This window comes from Planococcus citri, chromosome 4 (assembly GCF_950023065.1).
Source record: "Planococcus citri chromosome 4, ihPlaCitr1.1, whole genome shotgun sequence".
NCBI classification, from domain to species: domain Eukaryota; kingdom Metazoa; phylum Arthropoda; class Insecta; order Hemiptera; family Pseudococcidae; genus Planococcus; species Planococcus citri.
In genome coordinates this window covers 28,654,751-28,674,726 of record NC_088680.1, presented here as the reverse complement: position 1 = coordinate 28,674,726, position 19,976 = coordinate 28,654,751, and the positions used below count along the sequence as shown (strand labels likewise).

The 19,976-nt window shown below is 33.8% G+C and overlaps 2 protein-coding genes across 4 annotated transcripts in view; one reads left to right on the top strand and one right to left on the bottom strand.

The window, feature by feature from the left end:
• Scp2 (Sarcoplasmic calcium-binding protein 2) overlaps positions 1-19,976 on the top strand; it is a 122,722-nt gene that overhangs the window by 77,552 nt on the left and 25,194 nt on the right. The window lies entirely within an intron of this gene.
• LOC135844807 (uncharacterized) lies at positions 10,229-13,319 on the bottom strand. Of its 3 annotated transcripts, none has more exons than XR_010558636.1 (8): positions 13,041-13,276; positions 12,733-12,870; positions 12,045-12,540; positions 11,367-11,443; positions 11,101-11,247; positions 10,876-11,032; positions 10,605-10,762; positions 10,229-10,531 (listed from the first exon to the last, which is right to left on the bottom strand). XR_010558636.1 is itself a non-coding variant. In XM_065363162.1 (8 exons), the coding sequence occupies exons 1-7, from the start codon at positions 13,240-13,242 to the stop codon at positions 10,961-10,963; spliced, it is 1,005 nt and encodes a 334-aa protein (XP_065219234.1). In that variant the 5' UTR covers positions 13,243-13,319; the 3' UTR covers positions 10,604-10,762; positions 10,876-10,960. The 3 variants fall into 3 exon arrangements, 1 of the variants encoding a protein (XP_065219234.1); XM_065363162.1 differs by lacking the exon at positions 10,229-10,531 and having other exon boundaries at positions 10,604-10,762; positions 12,090-12,540; positions 13,041-13,141; positions 13,224-13,319; XR_010558637.1 differs by lacking the exons at positions 12,045-12,540; positions 12,733-12,870; positions 13,041-13,276 and having other exon boundaries at positions 10,230-10,531; positions 11,367-12,032.

Sequence of the window (19,976 nt, the reverse complement as noted above, 5' to 3'; positions counted from 1 at the left end):
CGTTAAAATAAATAATCCGCGTTAAGTTTCGTTCAGCATCCAACTTTTCTATTTTCAATTAAGTAACTCTGAAGTTTCTTCTTTCCTCCAGTGCCCTCTTACTCTTTTTCGTCTTCGAGAGAGAAAGAAAAAAGGAAAGAATTCGTTTAATGACATATCCATATACCTTGCTACGAAAAAAGAATACCAGAATTGTCCAATAATGGGTATACGAATATTTGCAACACTCGAACTAAAAACCTATCTGAAATACTTTAACGAGAGCCTCGATTCAACTCGGCAATTTTTTTGTTCGCTTTGGACTACAACCACACAGTGATGATGAGGTACCAAAAAACAACACATTCGTGCGAAGAGTTCTTTGTTTTTTTTCACGGTTTTCGTGTCATTAAGAATAGATTAAAAATATACGTTTAGAATAACCGCACGTGATGAAGTGTATCCGGATATAATCCTATTCGCGTGTAAATAGACATGTATTATAATGGGGAATCGATTGGGCTAATATTATAACTACCTATGGTATCATTTTGGTAATATAATATGCTGTAAATATCTATTTTAAAGTGCCAGTATTTTTTGGAGGGGAGGGTGAAGCGGGCATAATTTCTGAAGCTATGAAAATCTCAATATTTTTGGGACTAAATAACGCGACAGACACGCTATACACAACCTGAACCATACCATGATTTTTTTTACCTCCCCTGTATGCTCAGTGTACCCCACCTACTTGACTATATTGTATAAACGCCAAAAAGCACGTATCGATTTAAATATGGTGTACTGTGTAGTGTGTACTATAAAAGAGGCATCACTATGAAAAGAGATCCGAATAAATGTAATTTACGGCGAAGGGTCGGGTATTGTTACCGTATAACTTGTTGTATCGGCAATTTTTCTTTTTCTTATTTCTGCACTATTCATATACCCTGAAGGATTTCGCCTTTTTATATTTCTACATGATGTTTTCTTATTAACCGCGAGCGTCGTGATTTATACATTTGTAGTATGTAGCTCTAGCTAGGTAGGGTACTCTGTATATGTTGAAACGAGTGTTCTTTTTTCCCTCATCGTGTAGTATTTTACTTATACTATGCTTACGATGCGATGTGATGCCCTTCGTAGCCAGCACAATGGATCCTCTGGCGAGAAAACTTTGCTCGGGCTCATAAACTGCTTTGATTCCACCCTCTAGCTTCTCATTTCCTCACACAATTTTCCCATGGATATGTTAGCAGAGTTTTAAAGAGAATAAAGAGAAAGAGAAAATTTTAAATCAATAAGTGCAGGTCCAAGATTAAGTATTTTTTTACACCAGACAAACTTTTTTTGCAACTCCTTTTCAGCTAAAAATTTCTGGATTTGGCAAAACAAATTGACAGAGCATTAAAAACGACAAATTTCATAGGCTGAATTTTATTTTTAAGTGTTTCAACAATCAAGTATTTGGCTCAATTTTAATGAGAAAGTAAACACTTTTTTACAAGAAAGAAAGTCTGAAAATTTGCCGACAAGTCAAAAAGGTCTACAATTTTAACCAGTATACCCTCCCTACTATCGTCGTTTGAAGTTGTGCTCAACATGAACGTAATAAAGCATATTTTTGACATTTTAAGGCGAGGGGGATTCTGCGCCAGGCGCCACTTTTTGCACATTTCTTGCGAGCGTATCTCTCAAAATGACACCCTGCAGTTTGAAATGAAATCAGGCCAGAGGAATTGAGCAGAGGAATAATTATAAGACTAGACAGCTGCGCTTGTGGGTAGGTTAATTTGAATTATAAAAAAATAAAAAAAAATAGGTAGAAATAAATCATCAAGGCAAGTTTATTTTTAAAATATTAAAAATTGTGGTGGGGGGCTGAGGGCTCCGGAGGGGTTGAGGGCTCCGGAGGGGCTGTGTGAGTATAAAACAAAATCTGACGTCATATTAGTGCTCAGCGGTATCGAATCATAAGAAAACGACACCCTATACTCATTGATATTTATGTTTCCCAAAATTCTCATTTCACAGTTCCACACCCCCTACCCGCAAGACACATTTTTTTCAACTTTTAGCACAGCGCACCATAGCAAAAAAAGTAGATACATGATGTTTGGGGGTCAAAAATACATCCAAAAAACGCGTTTCTAAAATTGTACCTCGCAATCTTGATTCTTAATAGACATAAAAAAATGAAAAAACACCATTTTGAGGAGTAAATATGAGGGGAGGGGGTTGAAAATTTTTGTGGGGATACCTAATAAGGATATACATAACATACTGAAAAATTTTCAAAATCTGTTGAAATGGGGCTTAGAAAAGTGTTATTGAAGTATCAGAAAAGGGGGGTTCCCCAAAAAGGGGAGGGTGTGGATCTGAAACTTTCCACGCGGAAGTTTCTCAATGATACCTACCTTCCATGCTAATATCAACTCGAACGTTTTCGGGGACCATTTCACCCCTCTTAGGCGCCTATAGCCTTTATGTATTTTTCAGAAAAACCCCCACATTTGAATGGTTGCAGTTCCGCCCCCTTGAATATACAAGGAAAGTTGATACATCATTAGATCGGAAATTTGACGTAGATTCTTTTATCTAACTACATATTTTTCGCTAAAATGCAATGCGGGGGAGAAAATGGCGAAAAACTGATTTTGGGGGAGGTTCCACCCCCCTTTAAGGGGGTTACGGACCCCGTAGGAGCCAGGACATTTAGTATGTTGTTGAGGGGACCTCTGTGAACAATATCTGCGAAAGATCTGTTTGATAATAATTTTCCCTGTAAAAATGTCTTTAATGACTGGACTACTGAAAATTACTACAAAAAAATTGATGTGAAATCCAAGGAGAAAATTTCGAACTAGATAGAAATCACCACTAAAAATTTATTTATCACTACCACAATAGGATTCAAGTACATACCTACTTACTACATACATAGACATGCATTTGAAATTGTCACAAGAAAATTCATCAAAAGCAACAAAATTATTTTGAAATCAACAAAAATCATTAAATTCAACTGCAATAAATTAATTTAAAATCAACACAAACACATCTATTCTCCCCCCCCCCCCACACAAATGAAACCACAAAAAAACATTTGAAATCATGTCCCTAAATTATAACTCAAATTCTAATAACCCATCAGAATCGCAACGAAATAAACTCTAATCAAAATTACTTCAAAAAAAAAGTGTAAATCACTTTGAAAAAAATGCACTGAAAATAATCACAAAAAATTCATTCAGAATCAAAATTACTTGTGACTGGTAACGGGGTTGACGTTGTGCTAGGGCTCAACCAAAAAAAAAGTGAAAATCATCTTGAAAAAAATGCACTAAAATAATCACAAAGAAGTCCATTCAAAACCGATACACAAAAAAATTCATTTGAAATTACCAAAAAAAATTGGAATCAAGACAAAACAATTATCACAAAAAAATTAAGTACTAACAAATACATTGAAAAAAAATGAAATTAATCACAAAAAAAAAATATGTATTCTTAATCACCTGAGAAATTCAATTCGATTTTACAGCACAAAAATGATCCTAAATCACCATGAACAAATTCACTTAATTTACCACAAAAAAATTACGAGATCAATACTTCGTGCACTCATTAGGGTATAACCCACAATAGGCTTCAAAATTTCAGTCATTACTGAAGTAAACAAATTTTGGAACAGGAATACCCATTACCCATAATCAATCACACTGCTTCATTATCAACCTTATATGTAATAAGCAAACAGTTTTTTCGGTAGAAAGAAAGGAATACAAAACTTGTAACACAATGGCGGAGGGAGGAGGCAAAAAAAAATATGAAGAATAAAATTTCAACGAAAGATACCTATGTTCTACTCGTATAATCTCGATTTCTAGCCATTCCCTCAAATTTTTTTCACTGAATGAACCCGCCCCCCCCCCGAAGAAAAATTCACCTGAATAACTAATTTTTCGATTACCTACTTACTTATATCCCACTTGTTGACAAATTTTTGTCTGTCCAACTTGAATTTGGACATTTCCACTTTTTTTTGTGCTCCTTTCATCCATCGTCCCCTGCTGAATTTTTCTGAGGGTGATTTATAGAGATCTGGGTGATTTCTTCCAACCATAAGGTGGAACTGGTTGTGCCATCCTTCACTCAAATTATTCGTCTTCAACCTCATAAACTGGAAACATCTTACCATGGTACTGATTTAAAATTTTTGTTCGAGTAAAAAAAATTCAAGGAAAAAGGATTCAGGAACAAAAAATTCGAGTAGAAAGGATTCTGGGGAAAAAAATTTGAGGAAATGGATTCAGGAATTCAGTATTTGGGGTATCAAAATTCTGATACAATTTATTCGGGGAAAAGGTCATTCGGGCTTAAATACTTTAGGGCAATTATGGATGCGGGAAATTGTCCGTGAATCAAAATCTCATAGCAGGTAAGTAGTAAAAATTATTACCTAAATAAAATCTCCACAAAATCCACTTCACGATAAGCATTAATTTTAATTTATTTATAGAAATAGCCAGCTATTTGAACATGATATAAACCCATTTTATCGAAAGTTATTATAATCTTTCCCATTGTTCAACTTTTAAACAAATTTTTAGTTTTTTGTTTTTTTTGAAGGAGATTGATATTCCAACACAATGGGCTATAAAAATTTCATCTACGTACCAAATGAAAATCCAACTGAACCTTTATGGATCCTAAATCATTAAAAGTGACAGCTTTCCTTTTGATATGCCAATTGCCATCTTCCCATATTCAAACACAATGGGTCCTAAAAATTTTAAAATTCGATAAATGGTGTTATCTTTCCTATTGTTCAATTTTGAAAATTTAACCTTACCCTTATGATGATGAGTAGATAAATAAAAGTAACGTCGGATTTCCTTTTCGATACAGCTCTTTTTCCATTTTTTGTCTTTTTTGGTGCAAATTTTCGCAAATCATAATCTTTTTTTATTTTCCTATTCAAGTGTACATTTCCTTGTAGGTAATGACGCCATTTAATGAATAAAATAATCTGAACATTTGCAGTAAGGTCGGTCGAGTTTCCAAATTCACGAGATTTATGCGAGTAATCGTGGTAATATATTTTTTTCTTCTCTTCGAAAATTGCCCAAAGGTGTATTTTTGATCAACATTTCCTGATACACTGAAAGAAAAAAGAGGAATGAACTCATATAATTGTTAATATTCGATCAAATGCTCGTAACATGAATCTTCAGGAGTATTCCTGCTTACCACTTTGACGAGAAGTTAACTCACTTATGAAGCACCCTATACATGTACATATACCTACTCGCAGTCCACAGAACACAGTACCAATAAAGCTCGATTTAACGAGTATGGTTGAAAAGTTCAGTTTATTAACATGTTACGTTTATGTTTAACGCTTTTAAAAAAAATCACTCGAGCGTGTATACTTCTCTTTTTAAAGGCGTTTCTCGGCGCTATACCTACACGACGAGTAAAAAGAAAGACCGGCGTGGACAGACGAAGAGGGGGGCAGGGGGTACGTGTAGACTGTAGAGTAGAGGAATTGACGGAATAATGATTCTCAAGGCTCAGTCCAGGCATTATTTAAATTAATTACTGTGACGGTATTTCGGTCCGTGTATAGGTTTTCGCCTCCTTCTGCTTCATTTTGGCCAGCTTATATTATTCGCGCGCCTTATCGAGCCGAGCGCGATAAAATTAAATTGTATGTGTTTTTCGTAGCCTAATAAAGCCGCCGCTGACACCGCCGCCGCAGTCGCCCTATGATATAAAAGAAAGAAAAAAAAAGGAAGCTTCGGACTAGGGTAAAAATGTTAATTTTAAAGTAAATTTACACGTTGTCCGTGTATATATATATACACGAGGAAAAAAAACATGGTCGAATTTTACGAGCATAGAAACGCGCTAATTAACATAAAATTGACCCAGTTCGTCAATGTTGTTCTTTTTTTTCTCTCGTACAATGTTGTTCCGGAGCCTTCGGGCCTCGGGGTTCGTGTGTATATCTCTATATGCATGAAGATATTGCCAGAAAGAGTGAGAGAGATGTAGGTGTTTTGACGTGGCAAAGCCGATTGTTAATTTAACCTGAAAATTAGTGGACTTAACGCGACGACGACGTGGATAAATTATTATATCTCGTAACAAAGCGATAATACTAATACCGTGTTTTAATATCGGAATTTAATCTATAATAAACTGCTGCTTTGCTCGCCAGGTAGTACATATAACGCGCTTTTTGCATGTGTATAAAGCCTCCACGTTGACTGATGTCTTTCACGAGGATCGTTACAGTATGCCTGTTAGTGGTAGTTTATTCCCTACCCCTTAACCCTTGGCAGCGTGTAAAAGCAGAATTACCCTACCTTCTGCTTCTACTATGTTCCTGTTGCTGAATGTGACGTGTAACTTTGATCTTCACGAATTTACAAAAACCAAAGAACATACGCCTCTTCCATTTCAATCACTTTACGAAGGTATATGTTCGTGTAAAGATACGTGTAAGCTACTAACTACACTACCTACCTATCTACTTACCTACCTACTCACCTGATGAGATTTCAATCAGTCGTTGTCGCCTGAGAAGAAGCCATCGCATTTCTGATATGATAATATTACGTGTAATGTGGATTAAGATGGATCGCCCCTCCCCAAAAAGTTAGCGAATGTTGACTTAATTCAGCAGATACTTTCATTCAGAGTTGAAAGTCACTCAGAAAAAATTTAAGCACTGAAGGTGCCTCTGGAGAAAAGATATGGGTCCTCAAAGAGGAGGCACTTTCGAAAATATCCTGGTTTTTTCGTTCTAGCCCCTTGTCAACCAAGTCACTTATTTTTGGGTAAATCTCGTGTTTCGAAAATTTTTTCATCCTAAAAGCATTTCGCATTAATTAAGCCAAAACATCGAAAGATATCATTTTTGAAACTGATGAAATATTTTGGACGAGAAAAATAGCCAAAAATATTATAAAATTTTGATTTTTTGAAATTGACAATATTGTTCTGGAAAGAACCAACAAAAATAAATTTCAGCACAATACATTCCTTTGGGTGTGTTTTAGGATTCGTCATTTAAAAAAATAAGATCCTTCTAATACTCGTATTTTGGAAACCCCTGGAAAATCAACTTCAAATAGGTACATCATAGGTACCTATATTACATTTTCATAAAGAATTTTTAATCTTTACTCATTTTGATCAATGTAACTAGGATTTGAAAAATGATTTTATCATTTAAAAAAAAAGCTCTTGACATTTTTTGTTCACAAGGTGAATATCTCTCTGTCCAACTGTAGTTCATCATTCTTCTATGAACCCCTGCTACGATACTTGAGTTGATTTTTTTTAGCATTTGAAGGAGGGAAAAAAGTCAAATTAAAAATACCTACCTACTCTTTTTTTTCGAGATTAATCTTCAAATTGGTGTCTGAAAATGGGCACTGGGAACTTTGGGTGCTTTTATTATGAAAAGAGTCATTTATTAGGTATGTGACAAAAAAAAAAAAGTTTTACCATAAGAATTCAGCGCACCGAGCATTATTTAGGCCGAAAATAATTAATACTTGATACGAAAATGTTAAACTGTAGTGTGTAGTGTAGTAACCACAGACGTGCTAATTTATCAAAACATTATATACTATGAACGAGGTACCTAGACCTGATGGATATATTTTCATGTACATATATTATGGGGAATGGATTACCTACTACTGTAGCACCTCGCAGATGATATTAGGCTATCCATGTGTGCAAATATCACGAAGGTACGAATTCATCGTAGTGACGATGTACTTGAATACTCACCCAATTTTATAAACCTAAAATTTATCATTGCAATAATCATGCTGCAAGGGTGGCTGCTTGAAATGTAATTCAGGTAAAGTGGTCAAGCAACTAAGCGTACCTATAAGAAATAATAGATATGAGAATAAATTATGTACTGGAGTCTTGTCGAAGTATATGAACAAGGATAAATTGTAAAATTGATCTTTCTTTGCCAGCTCACAAAATCACAAAGTTTTCGTATTAGAGAAAAAAAATCATAAAGTGTGTGGTAGGTTAAGGTTATCGAATTAGCCCTTGGTGGTTTTTCCAACAAAACTGCACCCAAAGGTCGATTAATAAGATGAAAAAATTTGTTAGAACCTCGAAGCAATTATTTTAGGAATGGCAGAGGCCAAATAAGGGTTTTTGTGATCAATTTTTTCATTTTTCACCAAATTGAGATGGAAAAATTGCCATTTCTGGAATGTGCTCCTATTAAAGGTAAGAAAAATTATTATGTCATTTTTCTCAATTTTTTAAAATGATTTAGCGCTGTCTGGTGACATTTCAAAATTTTCAATTGGCAGTTTCGTGATACCTAAAGTTAAAAAAATGCGAAAATTCGCTGTGAGTTCTGTATAAAAATCACTCGTTATAGGTACTATACCGCCTCTAAAAATTTGATACAGCTGCAAGAAAAATAAATACCCAAATACCCGAAAAATACTTGAAAAATCGGGAAAAAATTCCCAGCCCGATCTATGGCACCTAGAGAGCTAATTTTTTTTTTAATCGACAGCTTAACTTCTCTAGAATATAGGAAAAATACGCGGGGGCAAAAATTTTGGAATTAAAGGGCCCAAATTTTGAGTTGAAATGGGCTGTTTTTGCCGTTTTTTCGATTATTTTCAAATATATCAAGAACGAAAAAGGCTAGGAAGGTGGTTAATATCTCATTTTAAAGAGCATTAATTTCTGAACATTTCCCTCGATTACATTACCCCTCTGGGGCTTTTAGTTTTTGAGCTATTTTGAATTCAAATTTCGAATTTCAGTTACACAATTTTGAATTAAATTATCTCGAAAACTAAAAACGCTAGATGGGTACTGTCAACGAGGGAAATGTTCGAAATTTCATGCTCTGTAAAATGGTTAAAACAGATTAGAAAAAAGTTGCTCAGATCGTGCGATTTTGATCGTTTTTTATGGAATCTTGAAACAGAAAACCGTTAAGATGGTGCGTGTACTTATACACCCACACAAGCATACACACAACCACCAACGTAAATGTACCGAACAACGCATCGCGGTTATTCCAGACAGGATCACGCGACATGCGCGCGCATACAAACCTCCCACTCCTCCTCCAACAACGGAATTCTTCAGTGCAATGCGAGGATTATGATTTATGCATATCGATGAAGCGTGAAATTCTCAACAAAAACAGAATGATACCTACTATTGCTAATGTTATAATGTTAATCCGTCTATCTTCGGTGCTTTGCTTACGCGTCTATCATCTTTCATTTTAACCAAAGTTTTAATGGAAGCATATACTTGGGAGCAAACCTCTTCTGAGAGTGGGCGAAGGGGGGTTTGGGGGCGCAGCCCCCAAGAGCGAGTTCCGAGGGCGAAGCCCGAGGAACGAGTACGGGGGTTGGGCCGCGAAGCGGCCAGGGGGCGTAGCCCCCTAGTAGGTACTATACCGCCTCTAAAAATTTGATTTTTCACTTTTTTCAGAATTGAAGCCACAAATTGATCAAAAATTCAATTTTGAATGAGCACTCCTGGAACTTCTGGAAAATCACACCAAAGTTATGGGTCCTAAAGTTCATTTTTGGCTTTTCTAGAGTGATTTGACTTTGCTCAAAAACAATTGTATTTCACGAAAAAGTTCAAAAATCTCCCTTGAAAAGGCTTATTTAAATTTCTAAAAATGAACTTGAGACTTGAAATATTGGTTATGGAATGGACAGGAACGGTTTTAAGGAGGGTATGGAGGGTATGGAGAGGGGGGTGTAACACCCCTCCAATGTTCAGAATCGTCAGCAAAAATGGCAAAATGGTAAACTGTCGGCAAGTAAGTAGAAAATTTGAAAAACTAAAAAAAAAAATCGAGCAAATCATCACAGGCAATGATTTTTTTAAGCAAAATCGTCAATTTGGTGGCAAAATCGTTACTAATTTACCGAAAAAATCACCTACCTATCTATCCTCAAAATTCTTACTTTTTTCAAAAGCTTTCGCCCTTGCTTCGCTCGGGCTCAATTAGCTACCTATTATATTTCTTATTTTCTCAAATTATTCATACACGTAATTGTGCTTGGAAGGTATTTTTGGTCAAACTTTTAAAAATTTCAGTAATGGAAAACTGATTTTTCACATCTAAAAGCTTTTGGCCACGTTCTTCTTCAGGCTTAAAATTCCAAAAAACCATTAATAATAAATATTTTAAAAAGTTGAGATCAGAAAAATCGAATTCTTACATTAAAATTGATGTTCTATAAATTTTCTAAGTTTATTACAAAACTTTAGGTGGTACATTAGAGTATCGCGAATGAAAATCACAATGAAAAATAAATTAACCCAGTCCCCCAAATTAAATGCGCAGTGAGTGATGAAAGACTAGTGATTTACTTTCTTGTCGACTATAGCTGATTCGACAGAACTTATCGTGAGTTCTATACTGTCAGGGGGTTGCATACCAAGTATATGGGATTCTTTCATTGAAATGTAAGTTAGGGTTACGTTATCTTTTCTTCTGTCTATTTTTGTTTTCCTAAATAAGTGCATCGAATTAGTACCCTTTTGGCTGAAAAAATTACCGGCCAACATATCGAATAAATACGTACCTACGCATATCTCGTAAATTGGTAAAGCTCTTATTTCAAGGTTGAAGCAATAAAATATACTGTTATTTTAGGAGAATCCTCCTTCGATTGACTTCCTGGCGTTTCTTGTATAAACATTTGAAGTGGCCGACCATTGGAGTCTGCGTTATGCTTGAGCGCTTGAGTATAAGTCACAAATAATCAGTTATTTATCATGATGAGTTTTCATTAGGCCTATATGTTCATATATTTGCCTTCTTAGTCGTAGATAGTGATTTAGTGTGATACTTACAAAGGTATTATACGTTGCAAGAATTGCTTTAGGTGAATCATTTTCAACTTTTACAACGATAAAACATCCTTCGATTTGTTTTTCACTATATAAACGGGTTGCTTGCATTAATAATCTTTATACCATCAGCATGACCCCAGACAAGTTGCATCTCGTTCTGAAAAACATTATGTACAATACATAGGTACATAATATACGAACTGATTCATGGTAGGCTACACGTACTCGTTTGTTCCAAATGAAGAATGCCTCTTCGAAATCTTGAAACAGGGCATATGCTCCGTTGGTAGTTACAATGATTGCCAGCGGGGTTATAACATCATTTTCATCATTTGCTTCCGACCTGTATTCATTGGCTACCTGTGTCAATACCTGAAATTGAAAATAATTATAATTTTGTGTACTAGCCGATAGTAGAAACGTAAAATTTGTTGTTTTATTTACAATCAAAAAAAAAAAAAAAAAAAAAAGTGAAATACATAAATACATACTTCTTCTATATCATCTTCGCTATACTCAGGTGATTTACACTTAGGAAGTTGCAAAACTCTAAATGACTTTCGTTGTTCTAAAAAATGTAAAAGACAAAAATATGTACATAGGTGCCTATACCATAGATAAGTATTTAAATTGGACAAGGATTATGTCAGTAGGTAAATACCTAGTAGGGAAACCCACTACTCGGGAATCTTCGATTGGATTGAAACTAGAATATATGTATGTAGTTCGAAAGAGGACCTCACAATCAGAAATACCCCCCCCCCCATTCTCCTTTGTTTTGCAGCTCAAGTTGATTTTTCGATTCTTGGTGAATTTTTGAAGAAAAAAAAATTAATGCAGGGAACACTGTCTTATCTTAAAGGTGATTTTTGGTTTTTGGCTCCGAATCTGGTTTTTGATTTTCACTTTTTTATGTCTGTTTTTTGGACAATTTTTTTGAGGGAATTTTATCCGGTAGCCTAATAATGATCGATCGATTAGTTATCAAGCACACACCCTGCGATTTTCCAAGTCAATTTATTTTTCATACGTAAGACAGTGTTTCCTGTAGGAAAAAAAAATCAAAAATTCACTACAAACAAAGAATTCAACTTGCGCAGCTGAAAATTAGGGAATTGGAGTTTTCTGAGGTCCTCTTTCGAACTACCTACCCCATATCTATGACCTACCCAAGTTCCACTCCGATCGAAAATATTCACGATCAGTTTACATACCACGGGTGATAGCGTTTACTTTATGGTGTAATTCACTGATTTCCATTTCATCTTTAATGGTTAAAATTCGCTCATTTAGTCCCAACATTAGAATTTCTACTACGTGCGGTTTATTATCGCCTTTGTATTGTTCATTGAAAAGTTCTACTGCTTCGTCTTTCTCGTTGTCGTACATTATTTTATGAGCATCCCGATTTCGAAATTTAAGAAGTTCTTCCACAGTTTTAATGAAAAAGTCATCGGATATTTTGAGTTTTGTTAATTGCATCTTCAAATTTAATATTTTTGAATGTTCAATGTTGAGTAATAATAGCGTCCAATGTTCTCTTGTGTAATTTTTGGGGCTTCGTAAACCAGTCCAATGTGGCCAACACTCGTCAAATAGCGATTCGATCCACTCCCCTATATTCATCAAGGACTGGAATAATATACGAAGTTTTTTTTCTTGACGCTGAAAATATTCGAAACAAGAGGTTGCACACGTAACTTTAACCGATAGATATATCTATGAAATCCTCTAATTATGTCAAGTGTAAATACATGTGTTCTCAGGCAATTGTCATGCATTTGAAAAATAAGTAAGCAGCATACAAATACGTCATAATGTTTAATAAGTTGCTTATGACTTATGGCAGATACTTACTAAATTATTATTCAAGATGGTTTCAGCCACCTTAGCTTTAACGCACCATTCTGCGTGAAAATCGCTCAGGATATTGCGGTAGAATGGATCACTGCACTTTTCTTCCAAGTATTTCTTCATTTGTTCTTTGACTTCATTCTAAAAAAAAAAATAAAATTAACTAAATAGTGTGATACAAAGTAAATGCCTAGGTAGCTGTAGTTATTGTTTCAATTATACCCAAGGCTGTAAAATTAAACTGAACTTTCTGAAATACGTTCCTCGGAAGGATATTTATAATCTAATGAGAATGTATCTAATACACGTACTATATTTTTTGGTTCGGAAGTTGTACTTGTTGTAAGTCTTTTTTTGTCATCTTGTAAGTTCGCATTGGGGAGAGAACAGCATGTGACAACAAGTGAAAAAACTATTTTTAAAAAACGTTGTTTAATGGAGTAGGTAGGAAGCTAGGTACCACTCTATAACACACAGGTTGATAAAATACTTACTAAAAAACAGAACAAACATTTTCCTAGCAAGATCAACTTCAAATAATATGCAAGGTATACTGTGTAACAACCATGAAAAGAAAAGAATTTTTTTAATCATTTCTCTAATGAAATGAAATTATTTCAGATTATCAGTTGTGATAAGTGTTTGTATTTCAGAGTTCTTTCATACACCTAACTTATCTAAAAAAAAATTAATTAAAAGCGAGTAGCTATATGTGGGCTTTTGAAGTAAGATTGAAAGGTGCAGATGAAAATAAAAGGTCAGATTATTAGGGAATTTGCGATCAAATTTCATCATTTAAAAATCTTTTCGATTCGTTTCTCCTCAAATTGTGTTACAAGACCTTCAACGGAAAAATATCTCACAACTCAAGCATTTTATAAAAATTTCTTTTAACATGGATATATTTTTAGGGCCAGGGGTCTGTGCAAAATTTTCATCAGTCTGATCCCCATTCCTCGTAATATGCTGGTCTGCGTCACGCTGACTTATGAAAACAAGAAAATTGTTCAATTCTGTATTTATTATGTCTATAGCTTTAAAAAACTTGGAGAAATAAGCGATAAATCCTCTTCATTATGTTGGACTTGAAAAAAAAATTGAACAATTGAACCGGGGGTCTGTTAAAATTTTTATGACCCGATCTGCGTCACGCTGGATTTTGAGACGTTGACTTTTGAAATCGTACTTGGGAAAAACCTACTTACTAAGTTTCTGATGATGTCAGACTTTTGAAAACAGAAAACTGAAAAAGTGTCGAAAAATGTTGACATCATGTCAAACTTTGTCTTGTTTTTTTTTGGACTTGAAAGAACTCGGAAGCAATTGATATTAGTTCTTGTCATTATTTAGATGGTTCTAAGCTTTGAAAAAAGTGTCCTCTCTGATATTTTGGGCACCTTACATTGAAGTAGACATTAAGAGGCAGAAAAAATTTTGAAACGGCAAAACGGTAATCGGAAGAGGACCACAAAATGTAGGCTACCAGAAGCAAAAATTTCAAGAGCTGAAATTCATTTTTCGAGTTCAAGAGAATTTTCAAAAATTCAAATTCGGCCCATTTCTCATAAAAAAAAATTCAAAATTTGATCAAATTGACATAAAAAGCGGAAAAATTTGGGTTGCAGCATATTTTCGATCTTTTGTGTGCATTTGTGATCATTTCGATTTTTCTAACCGTTCTGGAGCTTTATTCTTATGATAATTTCAAATTAAAATGAAAGAGATGAATAATACCCAATAATTCTCACTACTAAACTATTTCTGATGTTTTTCGCTTTTTTCATTTATTTTTTTAAAAAGCTGCGAGGTGGTGTAGAGCACACAATAGGCTGTACACGCAGGTAAAACGAAATGTAAGTAGCTCAGTGAAGACTTGTTGAAAATATCGAAAAGTTTCTTTCATAACTTTTTCCAATCGATGATGATTTTATCGTAATGAGCTTCTCTTCTCATCAAATCGTTAATACATTTTATGGTAGGTAGGTACCTTATACATTCGATACTCCAGAGACACGTTCCAATAAGTATACCTACTTACCTATTATAAAAAATGTATACGAAGTTTTTTCAACTTTTCCTCAAAGGTAAAACGAAATTCATTTCACGTACCTAATTCAAATCATCAAACTCGGCTCAAGTTGAAAAATATCCATCAATAATTATATATCCATCTCTTCTGTTTTTTCCTTTTATTATTAAGGATGTTATTTCGTAAAAATTGCAACGAATATTTGAATCTGAGCTAAACCACGTGACTTCAGTAAATAAAAAGAGAACTCATTAGACGATTTTTCATGCGACCGAGTATCTTTAATGAAATTCAACTCTCATTTTTGATACATTTGATAGAGGAAAAAAATCTTGTTTAAAAATGAACAGGCTACTTGGTCACATAACAAGATATTTGTCGAAAGATCATAAAAAATATACGGTCATCTTGGCCAATCACGTTGAAAAGACTATGTAGGTATGTACAAGCACTACACGAATTTTTTGGCTTATTAAACTTTCGTATAGATAGCTATATACTTACCCATATTTGAGGTCGAATACTCGTATACGTACCTACGTTACAACGTTTCAATGAAAACACCAAATTCTGCTTCTCGTATTCGCCAACCATATCTCTACTAGTATAGGTAGGTATACGTGGAAAGGCGTGCAACGAAGCGTAGCGTGCGTAATCGTGTATTAACGACAGTAACCTCTCTACGTACATCGAATACTTGAGATGATGGAATTTGGCTTTTTTTATTATTAAAAATTTTAATCTTATAAATCTAAAATAAACTTTTCCGAGGTAGTTTGAAAAGGAGAAAAAAAAGTGAAAATATTTTTATAAAACACGAAATACTTACTTAGGTAGGTATTCGGCGCCGAAATAAACTAAAGCCGGTTACCGGTTGCCAATTACTTGTATTAATTTTGTTTGAATTTTGATGAAGTTATCAGATGAAATTTCAATATACTTGCAAAACAATCTTGGGCAATTTGATAAAGTTTTACGTATACAACGTCGTACTAGTATCTTCGTATACCTATACGTATAATCATTAAGGCATAGTGAAGAAAATTTGTAATTTATTTATAAGCGTCGAACCGACGAAAACTTACATTCAATCCTTTTGCAAAAGTGTTCTTTGAAGTTACCTACATTAAAACTTTTACCTGTTGAAGAAAAATAACATGTTAATCAATTAGCGAGCTTGGCTGCTTATTGATTATATTCGTTCGCGTATATGAGTTAGCGTTGGATATACTTTGGTAATATAAAAGATGGTTTGCTTTTTCCTTCTTCGTTTGTGTACCAGGTGATTCGAAAATCGAGATTGAGATTTTAATCGGGTAACCTAACTCGAACTAGGTATTTGTAGTAAAATTACCGGAAGTGTGAGTTGGAAGGAAAGGATGAGGGACGTGTCATGTGACGAAAAAATGAAACTGATTGCGAAAACTGCTTGAATAGATTCACCTTTTGGAGTACCAAAGGAAAAACTTCTGTGACTTTTTTTTGAAACATTTATAAAGCAATTGATTTGTTTACTATCGAATTGAATCATTTACGAACGATTGATGTTGATGATTAAATAAATTGATTAATTCCTTGGTGAATCATTCGCAAACGGATCAATTAATTTACGATTGATTCGGTTTTGTTTGTGAAACTACTGTATAGGAATTGGTCTGTTTTCAAGAGTAGTGAATCGAATAGAATCATTCACAATCGATTGGCGATTGAAAAAATTGACATCGAATAATAGTTGGTGAATCATTCGCGAACGATTTGATTCGCATAAATGACTCGTTCACGAACGAATCCATTCATTTACTTAATTTTTGGTGAATCTTTCACGAACGAATTGAATAATTTTTGGTGAATCATTCGCGAACGAATTGATTAATAGTTGGTGAATCATTCGCGAACGAATTGATTCGTATAAGTGACTCGTTCGCGAACGAATCGATTCATTTACTTAATTTTAGACGAATCGTTCACGAACGAATTGAATAATTTTTGGTAAATCATTCGCAAGCGAATTAAATAATTTTTGGTGAATCATTTGCGAGCGAATCGATTCATTTACTTAATTTTTGGTGAATCGTTCACGAACGAATTGAGTAATTTTTGGTGAATCATTCGCGAACGAATTGAGTAATTTTTGGTGAATCATTCGCGAACGAATTGATTCGTATAAGTGACTCGTTCGCGAACGAATCGATTCATTTGCCTAATTTTAGGCGAATCGTTCACGAACGAATTGAATAATTGTTGGTGAATCACTGAATCATTCGCGAACGAATTGAATAATTTTTGTTAAATCATTCGAGAACGAATTAAATAATTTTTGGTGAATCATTCGCGAACGAATCGATTCATTTACTTAATTTTTGGTGAATCGTTCACGAACGAATTGAATAGTTTTTGGCGAATCATTCGCGAACGAATTGATTGATAGTTGGTGAATCATTCACAAACGAGTTGAATAGTTTTTGGAGAATTATTTGCGAACGAATTGATTCGTATAAGTGACTCGTTCGCGAACGAATCGACTCATTTACTTAATTTTAGGCGAATAGTTCACGAACGAATTGAATAATTTTGGTAAATCATTCGAGAACGAATTAAATAATTTTTGGTGATTTGGTGAATCATTCGCGAACGAATTGAATAATTTTTCATTTTTGGTAAATCATTTGCGAACGAATTGAATAATTTTTGGTGAATCATTCACGAACGAATGGATTCATAAATTGAAGAATTGATCAATTCGTTCGCGAATGGTTCTTTCAAAAAATTATTCAATTCGTTCATGAATGATTCCCTTAAATGAATTAATACTGATTTCCTGAGTTTTTAATTTCATTTCAAGTAAATGACCTATAATTGCTCAAAATTTTTCAATCCGTTTTTCATTTGATATTTTGGAATTTCATTTTCAGTTTTTGATTTCACTTTCACTTTCAATATATCTGTGGGTAATGTGTCATGTCATGATTCAAATCTCAGGATTATCAACCTTTCAATTTAATTTTCGGTTTTTTATTATTTATTCAATTTTCATTGAATTTCAGAATTTTTAATTACAATTTCAATTTTTGGTTTTATTTCCCAAATTCTGAATCTATTTTTTGATTTTTTGATTCTATTTTATTTCAATTTTAGTTCAAGTTTTAGGATTTTAAATTTCATTTTTTTTCAGTTTTTGATCATAATTATTTTCAGATTCTATTTGATTTTCAAATTTTTGAACTTAATTTTCGGTGTTTAGTTTTGTTTGTTGAGTTTCCGAGCGTCTGATTTCATTTTCAAACTGTTTAGGTATTTAATTTTTTTCAGTTCTGAATTTTCTTTTCTAAAATTTTTTCTTTTTTAACTCAATCTCCGGAGCTTTCAATTTCATTACAATTTTTAAATTCAATGTTCAAAAGTTTCAATCCATTTTCAGGTTTTGATTTTATTATTCGTTTTCAATTTCATTTTTGATTTGATTTTCAGTTTTTGATTCAATTCTAGGTATGTTTTTGATAGAATTTTCAATTTCGTTTTCAGTTCTTGATTTAATTTTTTAGAGTTTTTTTTTTTCAATTTTAGTGCAAATTTTTACATAATATAGTTTCTTTAAAATTTTCAGACCATTTTCAGTTTTCAATTATTTTTTTGTTTTCGATTTAATGTTAATTTTCAGTTCTCAACTTGATTGTCAGTTTTTGATTTTATTTTTAATTCTGAATTTAATTTTCAGGACTTTTTATTACTTATTTCTCAGATTTTGAATTTATTTGCAAACTTTTTGATTCTATTTTCGGTTTTTGTTGTTTTTTTTCGAGTTTTTAATTACATAGGAATATTTTTTAGAATGTTTGGTTTCATTATTTTTCAGTTTCTGATTGATTTTTAGAGATTTAAATTTTATCATTAAAATCGAAACTTTTCTAGCTCCTTTAAAATGTTATGATAATCGATACATGGTGTTCAAAAAGGATGCACCGCTTTTCTCGATTATTTCTGCTTTACTCTAAAAATCCAGTAGGTAGTTGATGTGAGTGGAAATTTTTGCATTTTCTACTTTCAAAATTTCCAATTCAAGTTTATTGATGAAGGCCTCAAACTCAAAATTGGCATCTGAAATTTCGGTGGTAGACCTTAGCCAATTCTAATAATCAAAAATGAAAACGTGCTAAATTAAAAAAAAAAACTAAAGAGGACTTTTGGAACATCCTATAGGTACATCATGAATCGAAATTAACGTGCCAGTATTTCGATGTAAAATCTAACACACCTCTTGATAAAGATATCTGCAGCACGAGTCAGTTAAATTTAACCCAAGTACGCAGGTATATAGCTTGGTAATTAAACAAGGTTAATTATACGAGAAAACAAAGTCCATTATCTATTTAACAGGAATTATCGACAGGTCAGATAAATTTGTATTGCGAACAAAAACACGGTGTCGTTTAGAATCGAGCCACATGGTGCATTTAGGGGCGGTGTTTTCGATTTATAATTCAGCTAAAAGACGAAACGAGCGGTTTAGTGGTACTCGGTTTTCGCGCAATTTTTCAATTACAGAGGATCGGTTGATTAAAATGCATCATTTCCTTTATCGTTTTTTGATAATTTCCGTTCATTTGCAGAGTACAGTCTAAACCTACCTACTATAAGGTCATCTATATATAGAGATGAAAAAATCAACACGTGAGTATCATGTATATAGGTAGGTACAGGTACGTGTTCTTTGTAACATAGGACGGAAATTCAATGCAATTATGTGAGGATAATCTAGCAGACTTAAAACGTTCGTACAGAACCGTATAAAGTCCGGCTCCGGTATCCGGCCGCGTTTCAAAGCTGACCAAAAATTTCACCTCTCGGACGCAAAAAGGTATAATAATATTTACGTGACTTGGGGGATAGTATGTAGTTTAAGCGTCAAACGAAGATATAGGATACACTTGAATCGGGACAAACTGGAGTTTAATTTCCACGGTGGACCGTGGGTACGGTGTAAGCGACGCGATGCCTGAAATAGTGCTCGAGTAATTGAAACGCCATTTATAAGTTCGGCCCTATTGTATCCCTTTCACGCTATTATTCCTCTCGGTGTATCAAAGCTCCGCTGATGGCCACAATTTAAAATAACGTTCGATCTAACAAAAGAATTCTTTTTTGCGTCGTTTAAAAATCGCACCGCCGAACCTGACACATTTCTACGTACAGAGAAAAATGTTACCAGGTTTTTGTGTTA